The 21,594-nt window shown below is 38.8% G+C and overlaps 1 protein-coding gene across 2 annotated transcripts in view; it reads right to left on the reverse strand.

Annotated features, from left to right (window-relative positions):
* LOC126088576 (angiogenic factor with G patch and FHA domains 1) overlaps positions 1-21,594 on the reverse strand; it is a 290,555-nt gene that overhangs the window by 262,901 nt on the left and 6,060 nt on the right. Inside the window, exons 2-5 of one of the 2 annotated variants that reach the window (XM_049906771.1) lie at positions 20,546-20,773; positions 13,861-14,019; positions 13,434-13,605; positions 13,154-13,314 (exon numbers count right to left, since the gene is read on the reverse strand). In XM_049906771.1, coding sequence (XP_049762728.1) covers positions 13,154-13,314; positions 13,434-13,605; positions 13,861-14,019; positions 20,546-20,773 — 720 coding nt within the window. Of the gene's footprint in view, positions 1-13,153; positions 13,315-13,433; positions 13,606-13,642; positions 13,719-13,860; positions 14,020-20,545; positions 20,774-21,594 lie in introns of both variants that reach the window. The other variant, XM_049906772.1, reaches the window with a different exon arrangement.

Below are 21,594 nucleotides of genomic sequence, written 5' to 3' on the forward strand. Positions count from 1 at the left end.
TTACTTCACTCTTGACTCGACTCAAAATGGCAGGTAATGTCCTCCAGGCAGTCAACAAACCCAATCCCTTCCATCAGATTGACACTAGGTACAGTACAATTCATCACTCCAAATCATTCAATTCCAGTCATCCTCTGTCCTGCGGTGTCACTCTTTACACCACCTCAAGCAGCACTCGGCACTGACTGCAGAAATGTATGGCTATAAATTCTTTTTAACTCCCTACGTACAATGAGCATTTTGCAACCGATGTGAAATTCCTCTGCTGATCTCATGCTTTTTTTTTAATTTTTTTAACCACTCTTCACAATGCTAGACAGTCCATGTTTGTCAGTACATGAGGACTACAATACTAGGGAGGGGATAGATTGCTACTCACTGTAAGGATGGCACTTCGAGTTGCTGACAGGCATGACAAAAAGATTGTTATAAATTTAGCTTTTGGCAAAGCCTTCTTCCTTCTGCTGTAACTACTTCTTTATTGACAACACAGTGCTTCCCACCTTCTTTTATACTGGTGGGTCCACATCTTGTGACATCTGGTGGCCAGTTCCATATTACATAGAGGTGTCCAGATATTTCTGATCAGGTAGTGTACATTCCATTGTTACTCAACCTCAGCAATCTATATAGTTAAACAGCCATGCATAATGGTCTCTTTCTTCATTCAAATCCCACTTGTGCATTTTTTTTAGGAATATGATGCTCATCATTGGTGTTGTGTAAGCATAATGGGGAAACAAAGAGAAACAAACAGTGTTTTCCTGAAGGATAACTATGCTTTCTGTTCCACACATCTAGAAACATATGCTACAAGGAGTATAGTCAAAGTCAAAGTCACTGCTACAATTTACATTAAATTATTTTGAGTTACAGAAGTTGAAGACTTCCATCCTCAGTTTGAGAAAAGCATGTTCAAAAGTCAAATATGGAAGTGGAAACAGTGTTTCACAACACGATCTTACTCAGGTGGTTGGAAACTATCACACAAGGTGGAACATTCAGCAATGATCAATGACATGGGGATGCATAAGGCAACAGATACTGCCACTTTAAAGACACAATAAATATGAGGGTCACTCCAAAAGAAATGCACACTGTTTTTTATTTTAAAATCCATCTTTTATTCTACATGTTTGAAAGTTTTACAATGTGTAGATACATCCTTTAGGAACAACATTTTCGTTTCTCCACATAATTTCCATCCTTCTCAACTGCCTTACGCCATCTTGGAACCAGCACCTGTATACCCACATGGTAAAATTCTGGACCAACCTGTTTGGCAGTGTGCACAAGGGAGCCATCATCTTCAAACCTTGTTCCATGAAGAGAGTCTTTCAGTTTTCCAAAGAGATGATAGTCACATGGAGCCAAGTCAGGACTGTAAGACGGATGTTTCAGTGTTGTCCATCTGAGTTTTGTAATCACTTCCATGTTTTTTTCCTGTATTAACGCCAACACTTTAAGTATTCTGCAAAACACTTCCTTCCTCTATCCCAGCGTAGCATGACAATTCATTCACTGTGATGCGTCTGTCAGCAGTCACCAATTCATAACTCTCTGCACATTGTCCGGAGTGTGTGCAGTAAAAAGCCTGCCGCTGCGAGGACAGTCCGCAATATTGCCGTGCCCACTTTCATCGCGTAACCTGCTTACCCACCGACTAACTGTACTGCGATCGACAGCAGCATCTCCATATACCATTTTCAACCTCTTGTGGATGTTTCCCACTGTCTTGTTTTCACAGCACAGGAATTCTATGACAGAACGTTGCTTCTGATGAACATCAAGTGTAGCAGCCATCTTGAAGACATGCAGTGACGGCGCCACTCACCGGAACAGGTTGAACTAAGTTTGAAAACAAGATGGAAGGATGTATCTACATACTGTACACACTTTAAACTTTCACACATGCAGAATGAAAACTGTATTTTTACAAAAACAGTGTGCATTTCTTTTGGAGTGACCCTCATATATGCACTGGATACAAAGTGTTCTGAAATAATCTAATGATGATTTTTCCTGCAGAACAAATCAAAGAGAATCAGTAGAAGAGTAAGGAAAACACACTTAGAAATGAAACCAACAACAAATTCAAAGAATTAAAATCATTTAAAAAGAGATGGCTTTAGACAAATGGATAGTACATATAAGAAGTAAAAAGTGAAATCATTAACTTAGGAAGTGCTGATGGAGATCCTTAGTTAAGTGTAGAAGAATAATTTTAAAGTTTGTGCAGTTGAGAAGAGCTGCCTAGCAGAGTGAATGAAGGGGGTGAGGTTGTGACATTTCATTGAAGGATTGTGTAACCTTTAGACAAAAATGAGCAAGGTGATGCTATTGTTTATATTACTAGCTGCATATTTGGGAGGAATATCATAACTGGGAGAAACTGACTTTAAATCCCTACTTGTCTGTCCAAATTTAAGTTTCCTGTGATACCCATAATTTCACTTAAATGTCATAATACTTTCTTTGAAAACCCTCCCTTCAATTTTCTTCCCATCTTTTCCAACTAAGCACTCCATCTCCAACTGTCACACTGCAGACAGAATGTTAAACTAAAAACTTTGTCCCTTCTTGTTCTCCCAATAGCTTTGTTCCTCCATCCCACTCTTTCTTTTTAACCTTCCCCAAACCTCCATGAGGAATGAAGAAATGAACAATTAACTCCGAAAGATTGGTATGTATGAAGTCTGTTAAAAAAAATTCAGAACTTCATCCTCAAAATTTTTCTTTGCTTACCTTTTACTTTTATACAAGGTCTCCTTCTAAATACTCTCCTCTACAATTGACACACTGCTCCCAATGCCATTTCCACTTCCAGAAGCAGTCTCAGCACGTCTCTTGCAGCATCGTGTGATGTGTTGTCTGTGAATTTTCTTTTATGTCATCTACTGTTGCAAATCTTCATCCTTTCAACAGGGTGTTCAACTTTTGACATAAAAACAAAGTCTGCAGGAGCCAGGTCTGGAGAGTATGGAGGATGAGGCAACACAGTGATTTCATTTTTTATGCAACAGTCACGCACCAACAGGCACGAATGTGCGGTTGCTTTATTGTGATGCAAGAGCCATGAATTGTCTTGCCACATTTCAGGCTGTTTCCTTCTGACATTTTCTTGGAGGCATCACGACACATTCCAATAGTACCATTGATTAACAGTGTCCCTGTGGCATAAATTCATGATGAACTAATGCTTCAAAGTGAAAGAAAACTATCAGCAAGGCTTTCACATTTGACCTGATCTCAAGAGCTTTTTTTGGTCTTGGAGAACCTTTCTCAACCCCTTATGAAGATTAAGCCTTAGTCGCAAAATCACAACCACAGACCCAGGTCTCATCACCAGTTATGATTCTCTTAAGGAACATCTTGTTTTCATTTGTGCAATACAAAAGCTCTTCACAGATTGCGAGGCAAAGGTCTTTCTGGTCTTGACTTATGAGCAGTGGGACAAACTTGGCAGAAACACAATGCATTCCAAGACGCTGTGTCAGGATTTCATGACATGATCCAATTGAAATTTTACATTCTTCTGCAATCTCTTACACAGTCAGTGTTTGATTACCACACACAGTTTTGTTGACATTCTTGACATGAGTGTTGTCAGTAGACGTCAAAGGGCATCCTGAACAAGGGTCATCTTTAACTTTGGACTGGCCATTTTTAAACTGTGTGAACCATTCATAACACTGTGTGCAGCTTAAACCAGGGGTTCTCAAACTGTGCACCAGGGTGCACTGGTGCCCCCTAAAACATTTACAGGTGTGCCCCGTAATATTTTAGGAAAACATATGGCCAAATGTAAAAGAACACATAGCTACTCAGTTTTATCCATTTCATGACATGTATAATACGGAACGAATCCTTAATCTGTGTCAAATAGTTCAGTTTGGTTAAGGAAATAAAGCGGCTTATCTCCTTGTAGCATCGACAGTATTCGGTACGTTTCATGCTGACTGTTCTCTCTTTTCCATTGCTGCTAATCTTAGCAATCTAACGGTAGTGGCTGTTTGGGAACTGGACAAAGGTATTTTAAAATAATGACCAAGGATAAAGCCGTCATTGGCCGATCGTGGTCATCCCTTAGACCACCGAGAACTGTAAGGAATTCTAGAGAAAGTGTAATTCGCAATGAGGCGAGAAAAATAATTATTTGGATGGCAGAATGCTGCGGTGTGGAGAAACAGAATAGTCAGATAATTGTCACATTCCTACAATCATAACAATATGCATTGGTGGGTGTGATTAATTCATTTAATAATAAATGTAACTGAATTTATAAATGTAACACTTCGTCCATGGTAAAGTTTGGTGTGGCCAATACAGTAACTTATTTGATATGTTGTAAAAACTTGCAGTCCAAGATTGCAACCATGGACTGCAAGTTCCTTGCAACATAATGCTTCATGGTCATTCATAATTAATAAATGTCTCAAATGCCATTTTCTTCAACTCTTTGCACTAGAACTGCATTGCAACAGTCTTACCTCAATTTCACAATTTTTGATAGAAATAATGCACTTTTAGGGAACCCTTTTTACTTTTGTGTGTAAAATATAACTATCTTAGTCGCTGGTCAGTACCAGGTGCATAGGCATCCATGGATGACTACCACTGGTCGTGAAATTTTCCTAACCATTTCCCCTCTCAACACCCTTCGCCCAGTAGGCGCCATGCAAATTATTTTCGCATACCTCGTTCCATGCCTTCTTTCCGTAACCAAACGGTACGACACTTGTGTCGCTCTTAAAGTTTGTAAATAAATATTGAGTTAATCCACAGTGTTGCCAAGCATTAATGGATTTCTGGTCAAATCCAATCGTTCAGAATCAGGAGAAAATGGTGACAAAATAGTTGACAACTGATGGATTTTTCCGATGGAAACCCTTACAGGTATTATCTGATTGTGTCGTGCTTTTGTTTCACAGTTGATTCACCTATGGACATTTTTCTTTTATGATGGTAGCCGTACTAAAATTGAGCCTTGTGCGCTATGCACGTGATCACAACTTGTCCATAGAATTCGGAAGGTTTCGTGTCGTTCCCAATTATTGCGAACCTATTCCACCTAACTCGAGTGGGGCTGCAACAGCATGTAGAAAGTGAATTGCATATTATTATTATTATTAGCCTTTATGACCTATTTAGGTACTGTGAGAGTGTATCAAAAAATTATAAATAACATCCGCAGCCACTCACTTTTAACAATATTTTATTGGAGATGCTTACCTTTCTGTTATCAATAAACTATTATTGAAAAGAGAAACTGGGAGAGGACATTATCTTTGAGAGGTTGTTATTGTTTGACCTCGAGCTGTCCACGACTACAAGAATTTCATTTCATGTTCTTTGCTACAGATGAGTAGCACATGTGAACATGATCATAATTGTTCATGAAGCCTTCCTATTTCTGAGCATAATTTCCACTGCAGTTTTGTGATCCAGCAGGCTCAGGACAGAAGCCTCCAGCAAGGTTAATGGAACTTGAAAATTCATTGGCAGCACTGTTAACCCATGGAGGTACAAAAATCCAGGCCCAGAAGGAAAACTGTTTCCATTGTTGTGCGCTTGACGTTATTGCAGAGTTTTCAGGTGATATGTCATTGAGGTGTTGCTAGCGTATGTGGGGCTCATGTTTTGTGTACAGCATACTGCTTATTTTCAAAGCGCTAGAAGTGAATCTTATATACAAAATGCAATTGAATAAAATGGACAGATTTCTGAGAAACAAGCATGCCGTCGAAGAATCCAATTCTGGAAGTGAACAAACACTAAGTGCAAGTAAAAAAAGCAAAACAGATGCCTAATCAGAAGTACAATGAAAGCTACTTAAGCTATGGTTTCACTTGTATTGAGAGTGAATATTATCCTTTCCCACTATGCTTGGTGTGTGGGTAAAAAATGGCAAATGAGTCTCTGCTTCCTAGTAAGCTGAGCAAACATTTTAAAAAATGCATTCACATTTGCAAGATAAACCTGTAAGCTATTTCAAGAGTGTCTGAACAGCAAACAAGAACAGCACATTTTTTTAAAAAGTGTAATGTCTGTTTCTGATTGCTTCCTACCAAGTCTCTGAACTAATAGCAAAGAGTATGAAAGTTCATACTATAGGTGAGTCACTTATATTGTCTGCTTGCAAAAAAATGGTCATGACAATGCTAGAAAATGAAGCAGCTATGAAAATAACCAAGATTGCTTTGTCGAATGATGCAGTTCACAGAGGTATTATGGAAATGTCTACTGATATTGAGAAAAATATATGCAGTAATAAACTCAAGCACTCAAACTTTTCATCGCAAGTTGATGAATCAACAGACATAACCCACCAATCACAACTCTTAGTATTTGTCCATTTCATTAATCAAGATCATATAGTAAATCAGTTTCTTTTCTGCAAAGAATTAAGTGTGTCTACTAAAGGTAAGAATGTTTTCAACATTTTAAATGATTATCTTAATAAGTGGCAGTTAACAAGGAAGTCATGTGTAGGCATTTGTACAGATGGTGTTATTGTAACTCACTGCTTTCTTCATAGAGAGGCCTTAATAGTAAAAACATTGGGAGAAAAATTGAGAGAAGTCTTAGAGCAAGTTGTTCAGATGGTAAATTTTATTAAAACAAGCTCTGCCAAAACACATTTATTCGAAGAACTTTGTATCAATATAGAGTCAGAACATAGACGGTTGCTTTGACACACAGAAGTCAGGTGGTTGTCAAGGGGGAAAGTACTTACCCATGTGCATGAGCTACAACAAGAACTTCTCGTGTGTTTCAAAGAAATGAAACATTAACATTTTTGCAACCTCCTTCGGAGTGAATTTTGGATTGCCAGATTGCAGTATTTGGCTGATATATTTCAGCAGTTCAATATTTTGAACACTAGCAGGCAAGGGAAAGAAGAAAATATCCTCACATCCACCGACAAAATTAAAGTGTTTCACAGAAAACATATGGAAAAATAAAAATATGGAAAAGAAAAGCTGTTCAAGGTAACTTGGAAATATTCCAGTTGGTAAGGAGTACATGCTTAAATGAAATACTTCCAATAACAATAGATCATTTAATAAGCTTAGAAGAGACACTGAGTTCACATTTTCCATCCCCAACACTAAACAGTACGACTGGATCAGAAACCCATTCATGGAAACTTCAGGTGATTTCGGCTTAACATTAACAGAACAAGAAGACCTGGCAACTGTATCTACTGATCGTGGACTGATAATTAAGCGTAAGGAATTGTCTCTTGAAGCCTTTTGGATTTCTATAAAAAAAGAATATGTGTCAATATCTAAAAAGGCTTTGAACATTTTAGTTCAATTTTCAACATCATATGTATAAGAATTAGGATTTTCTGCACTCACCACAATTAAATGTAGAAAGACAGGAACTCTTCAATGTATTGACAAGGAAATGAGAGTTTGTCTTACATATATATCTCCAAACATTGAAGAAATCATGAGGACACATAAGGCTCATGTTTCCCAAAAACACTAGAAAGAGTGGACGTAAGGTATGTTTCATTTGTATTGCATTATTACTTTTCTCTATAATTTGAATTAATCATTAGTTTTAATGCATTATTTCATTTCAATATGTTTCGCTTAATAGTTTCTCTTGCCCTTCATCTTGGTAAGGTAGGAGGTAACACAGCGCTCGGCCATTGCATTTGAGTGGCAATACTGCTTCATGCCCCCCCATGAACCATGGACCTTGCCGTTGGTGGGGAGGCTTGCGTGCCTCAGCGATACAGATAGCCGTACCATAGGTGCAACCACAACGGAGGGGTATCTGTTGAGAGGCCAGACAAACATGTGGTTCCTGAAGAGGGGCAGCAGCCTTTTCAGTAGTTGCAGGGGCAACAGTCTGGATGACTGACTGATTTGGCCTTGTAACATTAACCAAAACGGCCTTCCTGTGCTGGTACTGCGAACGGCTGAAAGCAAGGGGAAACTACAGCCGTAATTTTTCCCGAGGACATGCAGCTCTACTGTATGATTAAATGATGATGGCGTCCTCTTGGGTAAAATATTCCAGAGGTAAAATAGTCCCCCATTTGGATCTCCGGGCGAGGACTACTCAAGAGGACGTCGTTATCAGGAGAAAGAAAACTGGCGTTCTACGGATCGGAGCGTGGAATGTCAGATCACTTAATCGGGCAGGTAGGTTAGAAAATTTAAAAAGGGAGATGGATAGGTTAAAGTTAGATATAGTGGGAATTAGTGAAGTTCGGTGGCAGGAGGAACAAGACTTTTGGTCAGGTGATTACAGGGTTATAAATACAAAATCAAATAGGGGTAATGCAGGAGTAGGTTTAATAATGAATAAAAAAATAGGAGTGCGGGTTAGCTACTACAAACAGCATAGTGAACGCATTATTGTGGCCAAGATAGACACAAAGCCCATGCCTACTACAGTAGTACAAGTTTATATGCCAACTAGCTCTGCAGATGATGAAGAAATAGATGAAATGTATGACGAGATAAAAGAAATTATTCAGGTAGTGAAGGGAGACGAAATTTTAATAGTGATGGGTGACTGGAATTCGTCAGTAGGAAAAGGGAGAGAAGGAAACATAATAGGTGAATATGGATTGGGGGGAAGGAATGAAAGAGGAAGCCGCCTTGTAGAATTTTGCACAGAGCATAACTTAATCATAGCTAACACTTGGTTCAAGAATCATGAAAGGAGGCTGTATACATGGAAGAAGCCTGGAGATACTGACAGGTTTCAGATAGATTATATAATGGTAAGACAGAGATTTAGGAGCCAGGTTTTAAATTGTAAGACATTTCCTGGGGCAGATGTAGATTCTGACCACAATCTATTGGTTATGAACTGCAGATTGAAACTGAAGAAACTGCAAAAAGGTGGGAATTTAAGGAGATGGGACCTGGATAAACTGAAAGAACCAGAGGTTGTAGAGAGTTTCAGGGAGAGCATTAGGGAACAATTGACAGGAATGGGGGAAAGAAATACAGTAGAAGAAGAATGGGTAGCTCTGAGGGATGAAGTGGTGAAGGCAGCAGACGATCAAGTAGGTAAAAAGACGGGGGCTAATAGAAATCCTTGGGTAACAGAAGAAATATTGAATTTAATTGATGAAAGGAGAAAATATAAAAATGTAGTAAATGAAGCAGGCAAAAAGGAATATAAACGTCTCAAAAATGAAATCGACAGGAAGTGCAAAATGGCTAAGCAGGGATGGCTAGAGGACAAATGTAAGGATGTAGAGGCTTGTCTCACTAGGGGTAAGATAGATACTGCCTACAGGAAAATTAAAGAGACCTTTGGAGAGAAGAGAACCACTTGTATGAATATCAAGAGTTCAGATGGCAACCCAGTTCTAAGCAAAGAAGGGAAAGCAGAAAGGTGGAAGGAGTATATAGAGGGTTTATACAAGGGCGATGTACTTGAGGACAATATTATGGAAATGGAAGAGGATGTAGATGAAGATGAAATGGGAGATAAGATACTGCGTGAAGAGTTTGACAGAGCACTGAAAGACCTGAGTCAAAACAAGGCCCCGGGAGTAGACAACATTCCATTAGAACTACTGATGGCCTCAGGAGAGCCAGTCATGACAAAACTCTACCATCTGGTGAGCACGATGTATGAGACAGGTGAAATACCCTCAGACTTTAAGAAGAATATAATAATTCCAATCCCAAAGAAAGCAGGTGTTGACAGATGTGAAAGTTACCGAACTATCAGTTTAATAAGTCACAGCTGCAAAATACTAACGCGAATTCTTTACAGACGAATGGAAAAACTGGTAGAAGCCGACCTCAGGGAAGATCAGTTTGGATTCCGTAGAAATGTTGGAACATGTGAGGCAATACTGACCTTACGACTTATCTTGGAAGAAAGATTAAGAAAAGGCAAACCTATGTTTCTAGCATTTGTAGACTTAGAGAAAGCTTTTGACAATGTTGACTGGAATACTCTCTTTCAAATTCTGAAGGTGGCAGGGGTAAAATACAGGGAGCGAAAGGCTATTTACAATTTGTACAGAAACCAGATGGCAGTTATAAGAGTCGAGGGGCATGAAAGGGAAGCAGTGGTTGGGAAAGGAGTGAGACAGGGTTGTAGCCTCTCCCCGATGTTATTCAATCTGTATATTGAGCAAGCAGTAAAGGAAACAAAAGAAAAATTCGGAGTAGGTATTAAAATTCATGGAGAAGAAGTAAAAACTTTGAGGTTCGCCGATGACATTGTAAATCTGTCAGAGACAGCATAGGACTTGGAAGAGCAGTTGAACTGAATGGACAGTGTCTTGAAAGGAGGATATAAGATGAACATCAACAAAAGCAAAACGAGGATAATGGAATGTAGTCAAATTAAGTCGGGTGATGCTGAGGGAATTAGATTAGGAAATGAGACACTTAAAGTAGTAAAGGAGTTTAGCTATTTAAGGAGTAAAATAACCGATGATGGTCGAAGTAGAGAGGATATAAAATGTAGACTGGCAATGGCAAGGAAAGCGTTTCTCAAGAAGAGAAATTTGTTAACATCGAATATAGATTTAGGTGTCAGGAAGTCGTTTCTGGAAGTATTTGTATGGAGTGTAGCCATGTATGGAAGTGAGACATGGACGATAACTAGTTTGGACAAGAAGAGAATAGAAGCTTTCGAAATGTGGTGCTACAGAAGAATGCTGAAGATAAGGTGGGTAGATCACGTAACTAATGAGGAGGTATTGAATAGGATTGGGGAGAAGAGAAGTTTGTGGCACAACTTGACTAGAAGAAGGGATCGGTTGGTAGGACATGTTCTGAGGCATCGAGGGATCACAAATTTAGCATTGGAGGGCAGCGTGGAGGGTAAAAATCGTAGAGGGAGACCAAGAGATCAATACACTAAGCAGATTCAGAAGGATGTAGTTTGCAGTAGGTACTGGGAGATGAAGAAGCTTGCACAGGACAGAGTAGCATGGAGAGCTGCATCAAACCAGTCTAAGGACTGAAGACCACAACAACAACAACAGAGCTTCATGAATGTCTCAGATTTTTTATACAAAAATTATTTGTTAATATAGTGATAATGTATGTTTTTTATCAATGGAAGTTTATTTTCTGTAGTCTGGACAGGAAATTCAAAATAAAATGATTTAGTTGTTATTTTATCACAGTATTTATTTCCTGTATTGACTGTTGTAAAATATTTCTCAGAAATATGTATATAGTGTGCCCTCAATTATTTTAAATGCACGCACAATTATTTGCGGCCTCTTAAATGCGTCCAAAGCTCAAAAATTTTGAGAACCACTGGCTTAAGCGTTCATCATTGTAGGCTTTCTATATCATTTGGTATGTCTCTGTAAAGGTTTTCCTGACTTTCACACAAAATTTAATGCAAACACACTGCTCCTCTAACTCTGCCATCTTGAAATTTGCTAACTGTACGACACAACATTCTACTCAATACAGCACTGAACAATAACTAACAGACACACAACTATGAAACCTCCAGCAGTTACACATTAAACACAGTTGTGTGTGCTGGGACACCAATCGCATTTTGCTCCAACACACCACTGGCACAAAATTATGAGTGCTCCAGAAGTTTTTGAACAGACCTCATACTTTCACACACTATCTGATCAGAAGTATCTGGACATCACTATGTAATTCAAAAATGACCACTAGATGTCATGACCAATGGGCCTGCCAGCATAAAAGAAGGTGAGGAGTTTTGAGTTGTAGAGAAGCAGTGAGAGCAGAATGGGTCAGTCAGAAGAGCTCATTGACTTTGAACATGGATTATTCACTGGATGTCACCTGAGAACCAAATCCATCAGGGACACTTCAACCCTTCTAAAGCTACCCAAGACAACTGTTGGTGATCGCATTGCAAAAAAGAAATGCAAAGGTACAACCACAGTTAAATCAAGACCAGGCAGACCTCATGTAGTGATGGATAGGGACTGCTGAGCATTGCAGAGGGTGGCTGATAAAAAAATAGAAATCAAATTAAAATAAATTTGCACAAAACCAGTGGAAAGAATCACTCATGGACTCCACAATGCTTCCAGCAATCCAGCTAGAACAATGACTGCTTTTAGTGAGTTAAAAAGACGGGTATGATGGCACACAGATTCTCACAAAGTACACATTTCTATATCAATGCTAAGCAAAGCTTAAGGTAATGTAAAATGTGATGGCACTGAACAGTGTATGACTGTAAAATGTGATGGCACTGAACAGTGGATGACTGGAAACAAGTGTTTGGAGTGATGAATCACACAGTACGCTGTGGCAATCCCACGGAATGGTTTGGGGAATGCCTGGAGGATGTTACCTGCCATCATGAGTAATGCCAACAATGAATTACAGAGGAGATGGTGGTGGGGTATGGGTGTGTGTTTTTGTGGATAGGGTGTTATCCCTTATTGCACTTCAGAAAATGCAAATGTGGAAGGATATGAACACATTTTACAGCATTATGCACTGTGTACAGTAGAGGAACAGGGGAGACGATGACTGACTGTATCAGCATGACAAAGCACCTCATCATACAGCAGCATCTGTGAGGCAATGGTTCGTGGACAATAATATTTCTGCAATAGATTGTCCAGAGCCCCAACCTGAACCCAATGTAGCACTTTTGGGACGAGTTAGAACTTCAATTTTGTTCCACATCTCAGCTTCGAACAGCACTATCTTCTCTGGTTTTGGCTCTTCAGGAAGAATGGGCTTCCATTCAGACAACTCATTGAAAGTGTCCTTGTCAGTCATCACAAAGGTAAAGGGTGGACACACCTCATATTAATGTCCACTAATAGGTGCCCAGATATTTTTTATCAGATAGTGTTTGTCTCTCTCATCAGTACTGAAATTTTGCCTGCTTAATATAAGTACTAGCCAGTAATTCTGTCTCACAATTTAATTTTATTCCTCAACACCAACTAAAATTTCAATATCAAAATGTGTAGCTTCTGATAAGCCATTGGCAATGAGGTGCCTATAATACATCTTTTTCTTTTTTGCAAATGGACTCTCAAAAATTTAGAACACAGATGATAATGGCTTAACAACGGCTCTTGTAATTCCTTTTCTCGTTTTCCACATTAGGAAAATTCTGCCTGATAACCACATTTATTTTTGCAGCTGAAGACTGTTTATAATCCATATAATTATATCCAAGCACTTACTTTGCTTACGTTGATGTCAGGAATAAGCACAGAATGGTCACCTTCACGACCCAGTGTTCCTCCAGTATATGTCACAATAAATAAGGTACCAATCTTCAATTTTTCCACATTTGTTTCTTTCACTACAATCCGCATGCATGGTGGATAAGCTTTTGAACAGTCTGAAACAAATAACCACACTCATCAGTAATGATATTGCACATGAAAACAAACATGTAAGGGGCAGTAATCTAATTTCAATAACAAGAGTTTTTTACAAGACAAGAATCTATTTCATTACCACTGTCTAAAAGATTTTCTTTTAATTCGTCACTGTTGCTGCTATTGCTACTACTGTCATCTGGACTGCTGTCAGAGCATTCACCCTCTTCCCGGCTGTCATCCCTATCCTGCTTTCCTTCATTACCACAGTCATCATTTGTAATTTCTTCTGTCTTAGACTTTTTGTTTTCCTACGATAGAATTTTTAAAAATTAATAAATGTTTTACCTATAGCATTTGCTAATTGTTCCTTTAAAGATAACTGAATAATTCCTTCAGCTATTTTGTCTATTTCTTCATCCTGCTGAAAAGATAAGTGTTCAATAAATGGATGAATTTGAAAATCAATATTTCATACAAAAGACTAAAAAGCACAAAAATGAATTTTCAATTCAGGCATTAATCTAAAAAGAGATAGTTATTATGCAATGCACTGGTTAACATACTTTACTTATCTTCTTGTTGAGTTTCTTCCGTTTCTTTTCCTCTGCTTCATAGGGTACATTTTGATTTTGCTCAATCTGGGAATGGAACAAATATTCACCACTTCCACTGTCGTAGGAGTAATAAATGCCATTATTTCCATCATAATATAATCCTCTTTCCTGAAAGAACCAATGTCACACATCATTTTCTTCACAAGAAATTTTTTCAAGAACCAACTCAAAGAAACCACAAAGAGCTATGAATCACAAAGGGGATAAGTATATCTTGTAAACAAATACGAGAATTTTATATTACAGGAACAAACTGAAGAAACCCTACCCAAATATGTCATTATAAGAAATGCTGTAAAATATTAAGGGATGTTATCTATCAGTTGAAATGTTTATATTTTAGTTCCAAAATCAACCACTCCTGTAAGAAAGTCAAAACAATATGGGACATAATAAGGAGTGAGACAGGTACCAACTGTATCAGTAAACCTAGAGGCATTGTTTTAAACACTGATGATAACATATAAGCACGATGGGCAAAAGTGCACTTATGGTGTCAGCAGCTTTTGCATTAACTGCTGTAATTGGTAATTGTTTGCAAGGCAGATGATTAGAAGTGAACATGATGAATGATTATTTGGATGATTAGCCAAGATGGCAGAATCAGCAAGAAAACTGTGCTCGACAAATGTCATCATTATGATGTGTGTACGAAATTATGTGTAATGTAATGGAATATATTATGCACAATATTGTCATGTAAGAAAACATTGCATAAAATCTAAATTCCACTCTTAGGTTTCTGCATAGCCACAAACTCGGAAATTGGGATATTTCTAAAATACCATACAAAGTTTTCGAAATGTAACTGGACTACACTACAAATCAGCCAGTTTTCCTCCCAACCCCATTTGTTGGCTTCACCAACTCAGAGCCAAACTATAGCATTTCAATCTAACCTATACCATGAACTAAACAACAGAAACTGTAACATTTAAACCTAACCTAGATCTCAGGCTTCACTAATATCTGTCAGTTACCACAACCAGTTGTCATCCAGTTGGATTTGTTGACCTTGCCAGCTCATAAACAAACTAAAACAAAACAATATCCCAAGGAATCCTGCCATATTTCAGTAAAAATGTAGTACAAGAAACAGATAAAAAAACAGTATCCAATTTTATAATCCATAATAGCAGATTAATAATTGTCAATCTCACACTATCCATGTCGACAACAAAAGTAATCAGTTCGTATCTACCACTTAATCAAGTCATTACATTCAGCGAGTCTCATTGGTACTGCATACTATCACCCGATTGGCTACAATCAACAGAAACGAATTGCCAATAGCAGTATAATGCAGTAGAGCCACTGACACAGTAAGTGCACTTAAGCCACAAAGAAGAGAATTGCAAAACATCTAATGACAGTTTTTTAACTGTTGCTATGGCACCTTAGAAAGCACCATGGAAATACTGAAACATAATTTTCCCAACCCCATAAGTGATATAAATTTGTTTCCCATAATTAGAAATGAAATAAAAACAATCACAGTCTCTTTAAAAGGTAGAGGATCATCAGGTGTAGAGAATATTTTTAGTAAACTTCACAAGTATGCTCAAAGCAATTATGCAAAGTTTTGGCCAACATATTTAATGTTTCTAAGTATCAGGGTGTCTTCCAAGACAGAATGAAGCTTACTATAGTGAAACCACCCTGCAAAAAGGGAGATACAACACAAGCCATGAACTATTATTTCTCTCTTGCCACATTAACAAAAGGCCTCAAGGAAGTACTGCATTAAAAATTATGAGGCACCTCGAAAAACTTCAGCATCATCAATGACACACGGTTTGGTTCCTCTTTTCATAAAAGGTTGTTGAGTAGACACACAAAACTATAGGCCTACAGCTCTGACACCAGTCTGTTGTAGAATTCTGGACCATATTTTATGCTCACATATAATGACTTTTCTCGAGACCGAAAATCGCCTCTGTAGGAATCAACGTAGGTTCCAAAAAAATTATCATGTAGAAACCAGTTCACACTGTTTGTCCTTAAGACAGAAAGACTTGCAGAGGATCAACACCAGGCGCAAGGAGTTGCAACTGAACCTCAACATAAACAGAGAAACCATTTATTGTATGATTACACAACTGCAGATCACTGGAAGCAGTTATTTCCATGAAATATCAAGGAGTGCTTGTACAGAATGATTTGAAATGGAACAGCCACATAAAATAAATCGCAGGTAAGACAAATGCCAGACAGATTCATTGGAAGAATTCTCTGGAAATGTAGTCCATCAACAGAGGAAGTAGCTCACAAAACATTCATTTGAATAATACTTGAACATTGCTCGTCATTCTGGGCTCGGTACAAGATAGTATTGATACAGGAAACAGAGAAGTTCCAAAGAAGAATAGCATGTTTTGTTACAGCTTCATTCAGCATGCATGAAAGCATCACAGAATCCTTGGCCAACTTCAGTGGCAGATGCAGCAGGAGAGGTGTTCTGCATTATGATTTGGTCTACTGTTAAAGTTCCGAGAGTATATGTTCCTAGAAGAGTCAGCCAATATATTGCTTCCTCTTATGTACATCTAGCATAAAAACAATGAAGATAAAATTAGAGAGATTCAAACCCACAGGGAAGCTACCAGCAATCATTCTCTCTGAAAACCATTCACAAAGGGGAAGTAACACTGGTACTCAAAATATCCTCCAAGACACCATAAGGTGGCTTGTGGAGTGTAGATATAGATGAAGAAGGTGTGTCCTCAACTGAAGCTAATATATTCCTTCATGAACAATGTACTGTGTCCGCTAGATAAAAAAAAAAATGAAGTCAGTTGGGATAATTTGTGATGTTTTCAAGCATTTTGGCAGTGTAAAACACAAAATACCTTTCAACAAAGCATGCCACTATAGTATCAGATGGGACCGATGACCGTAGCAGTCTGGTCCCTTTAACCTTACAAACCAACCAACCTATAGTATCAGATGGGCAGTGGGAGACTGGCTAAAATACCGCCTCTAAGACAGGAAGCAGAAAGTAGTTTTGGATGAGAGCAGCAAAACAGGTGAGAAGATAGAGTCCAACTGGGGTACTGTACTCCATGGAGTCCCCAAGAAACCTGTCCTTGTCCCACTGCTGTTTCTCACTGTATGAATTACCTGTCTTTATCATGCAAATCTTGCATGTTCACTATGTTTGTTGATGACACTATCATTGTGATAAACAACAGGAAATCCATCAATCTAAGGGCTGGTGCCAACAAATTACTTTCAGAACACTTGACATGGTTCAAAGTAAACTCACTGTCAGTAAGCCTGAGCAAAACTAATTATATCCAATACAGCTCTGATTATAAAGTCTCACAGGAGATATCTATTACACATGACAGTCAGCAAATACATAGGATACATTGCACCCTTTCTTAGAGATCCACATAGACAGCATTATTAGCTAGGTACATCATGTCCTCCAGACCACAAAAAGTTTGTACTCAATACTTTTGGAGACACCAGTGTCACAAAATCCTCTTAGTCTGCACACTTCCACTCTATTCTGTTCTACAGAATTATTTTCTGGGGCAATTCACCCACATCAAAGAAAATTTTCTTTTCTGCAGGAAAAGGTTGACCAAATTATGTGCAGAGTTCCACCCACCTCCAAGAACTTACTAAAACTTCCTAATATATTTACTCAATTATGAGCTTCCTGGTAGACAATCCTGTACACTATGAAGCCAATGAAATGTTTCAAAATCACAATACGAGAAGGCAGGCTGACCTTCATTCTGGCCTCAAAAATTATCTAACTTGGGTTTACAAGACTTCAGTATTAAAATATTTAATTCACTGATAAGCAACTTCAAAGGCCTACATACTAACAGTATACTATTTAAAAATAAATTGAAGGGGTATTTACTTGATAAAACTTTTTATTCACTACATGAATTTTTCAACAGAGAAGTGTAGAATAACTATGCATATATTTTTACTGTTGGTTTAACAATAACTGAAATTCATGGATGAAACATCATATAAAACACAGGAAAGGCAACCATTCACATATAGCGGACAAATGTATGGAGCATAGAAACATGTAACAGAAAACAGTATTCATCTTAGCTTTTGAGCTCTTGGTCTTCTTCTAGTAGAAGTACACGCATTCACAACACAGCCATACATTCCCGTGGCTACAGCGAGACTGTTTCTTTGTCAGGAATTGTCCATGTGCTAATCCTTGTATTATATCTTTTTTCACTTTGCTTATGTTTTGTTCTAGTTTTATTTTTTTATTTTCTGCCCATTTGTTTTTGTAAATTAACTGAATTATGTTCTATGTAACCTGCATTTATAGTTCTATATAACCTACATTTATATATAAACTTTGAAAGGCAAAGACAGATTGCTATTTACTGTGAAGATGACATGTTAAGTTGCAGACAGGACAATTAAAAGACACTTACACATTATCTTCCTGTCACAGCCCTCACCAGAAAAAGAAAAACAGCAATCTGGAGGGGGCAGTGAAGGAGAAGGGAGAGCAGTGTACAGGTGACGGGAGTGACGAGTGCTGTCTGGCAGAATGTGCAAGGACTAGACTGCTAACAGGCACAATGTCAGGAGGCTGTGGAGAATGGAGATTGGGGAGGGGGGGGGGGGGGTGCGAGAGACAGGGAGGATGGAGTAAAAAAGGAGAGGAGTGGGGAAAAATGGCTGGATGTGCTGGCAGAGGGCAGCACACAAAGAGATTGGGAGAAAAGAAAAGGGACGAGGTGATAGGACAGAGTGGGTGGAACCTGTTGGGTGAAAGGCGTGGGGACACTATGTTACTATAGGTTGAGCTTGGGATAATTTCAGGAGCAGAGAATGTGTTATAAGGCTAACTACCATCTGCACAGTTCAGAAAATCTGGTGATGGCGGGGAGAATCCATATGCCTCAGGTTGTGAAGCAGCCATCGAAATCAAGCATGTTATGTTCAGCTGCATGTTGTGCCACAGTGTGGTATACTTTGCTCTAGGCCTGAGTCAGGCAGTGGCCATTAATCCTAGTGGACAGGTGGCCAGTAGTCACATCAATATAAAAAGTTCTGTAATGACTGCAGCAGAGCTGGTATATGACATGGCTGTTTTCACAGGTGGCCCAGCCTCTGACGGGGTAGGATGAGCCTGTGACAGGATTGGAGTAGAAAGTGCTGGGTGGGTGGTTTGGGCATGTCTTGCACCTGGGTCTTCCACAGGGATAAGATCCTTGTGGTATGGCACTGGGGTAGGGAGTGGCACAGGGATGGACTAGGATGTTGTGAAGGTTGGGTGGACAGCGGAAAATCAGTTTAGGAGGGGTGGGAAGGATATTGGGTAGGATGTTCGTTTCAGGGCATGATGACAGGTAATTAACGCCCTAGTGATGGATGTGGTTCAGTTGTTCCAGTCAGGAATGGTATGGGTGACAGAGGGGGCACTCCTTCCTGGCTGTGTCTTGGAAGTGGTGGGAGGATTGGGGGTGTGAGAGGAAAAGGCACAGGAGATTTGTTTGCAGACTAGGACTGTCTGTGAAGGTCTTGGTGAGACACGCAGCATACTGGGAAAGAGAGTTCTTTTCACCGCAGGTACATTGACCTCAGGTGGCCAGGCTGTATGGGAGGGACATTTTAATGTGGAAGAGATGACAGCTGTTGAAATGCGGCTACTTTTAGAGGATGGTGGGCTTAATGTGGACGGAGCCACCAGAGAAGAGGAGGTAAACATCCAGGGAAGTGGCACACTGGATTTAGGAGGACCAGGTAAAGCAGATGGATGAGAACGTGTTGTGGTGGTGATGGAATAAGGACAGTGTGTCTTGGCCTTGAGTCCAGATCATGCAGATATCATCTATGAAACTGAACGAGACTAGAGCTTTGGCATTTTGGAAGGCTAGGAAGGTCTCCTTTAGATGGCCCATTAACAAGTTGGTATAGAAGGGAGCCATGCAGGAGTCTGTGGGTGTGCTGTGGGTATATCTTCCCTTTGAAGGAGAAGTAGTTGTGAGTTAGAATAAAGTTAATAATGTGTATGAGGAATGAGGAAGTGGGTTTGGAGTCTGAAGGATGTTGGGAAAAGTAGTGTACAATAACGGTAAGTTCACGGGCACGAGGTATGTCGGTATATAGGAATATAGTGTCAACAGTGACGAGTAGAGATCCAGGAGGTAAAGAAGTGTGGATGGTGGAGAGTTGGTGAAAGATGTGGTTGGTACCTTTGTTGTGGGACACTACATTATGGGCAATTTGTTGGAGGTGCTGATCAGTGAGGGCCAAAATTCCTTCAGTGGGGGCCCAAAATCTAGCATTTAATGCATTCCATTTCCTAGTGTCTCACATGCATAGATGGACCTATAGAAATTCTATAAAATTAAAAAAGAATCCATAATAATTGCCCGAAGTACACCTCCACAAACAGCTGGAAGGACACTGGATGCTTTACAAGCAAAAAGAAATGCCATAGCTGTCATGTTCAATTTACTTCTGAATTAATGAAATGGTGGAGACCTGGATTTATGTTTACATACATTTGCATGGAGCAGCTCAGTTTTTTAGAAATTTTGGCATTTCATGTTCAGCCAAGATGTTTTATAAAATAAGGAAATACTCCCTACATACAGAATAAGTTCCTTGCACTATGTAGCCTAAGACTACTTACAGCATCATAATAATATCCAGTAGTGTAGTCATAATACATTCCTGATGTCTCTTCATATACAAAGTTTGTACTCTGTAGAGCACTTTCAGCAGCTTCTTTGACTTGTTCTGCTAAAGACAGAGTCTCACTCTGCGAGCTTCCTGTTATCCAAGGAGTGTCCACAACTTCATCAGTCTCAGTCTGCGTAGCTTTTTCAAGAGTTTCACATCTTTTTGTCAGCTGTGATTCCTATAATAAATAAGTATTTGTTTAGAAATTAGTCATTAATCTCAAACTTTGCATGCAATTATATTCTTGTGTGGCCTCAAATTCTCTGATTTGCTTAAATTGAATCTGAGAAGGGTTGTGCACTGGTTACAACAACGCTAGATTTAGGTTTTCCATGTTTACCCCAGATCATTTAAGGTGAAAGCCAGGATAGTTCATTTGAAAACATCACACCACAACTCTTTACCATCCTTTATTATCAGTTCTTTCCTATAATGACAGTGTTTTGGACTCAACATAAAATACTTGTCTTTCTTAGTTCCACTAAACTTGCTAGATTTATAAACCTTCCTTTATAGGTATCACTGATGGCTATATCAATCAAGAATTCACAAAAATGTAGATTAGAGAAGTCATGTGCTCTCATAACAGTGCCACAAAACTTTTCATCCTTTTGACCACATCACAAGGGAAGAGGAAACATACTGGATGGAAATGAAGTTTGTTATGTTTTGCAGATTATCATATTCATTTTTAGAAAATGATAGTACCAAATGGATATAAACAAGTACCACAATGTGGCCAAGAGTGTAAAAAAGCACAGCAAAGGAAAACAGGACTATAAGGCCCGGAGGCTAACGAACTTTTAACTGTACTGTACCACTCTGAAATTAATAAAGGCAGCTAGAGAAATGAAATTCTATGATTTCAAAGAGGAATTAAATGAAGTAACTCTCTTTAATGTTTTTACTTTATTGTTGTTGGAAATATCATTACATAATAGTAGTGAACTTCAAGTCAGGATGTGAGTGATACAGTTACATTACGCTACTTCTCTCCCC

The sequence above is a fragment of the Schistocerca cancellata genome, chromosome 6, assembly GCF_023864275.1.
Source record: "Schistocerca cancellata isolate TAMUIC-IGC-003103 chromosome 6, iqSchCanc2.1, whole genome shotgun sequence".
In the NCBI taxonomy this organism is placed as follows: Eukaryota; Metazoa; Arthropoda; class Insecta; order Orthoptera; family Acrididae; genus Schistocerca; species Schistocerca cancellata.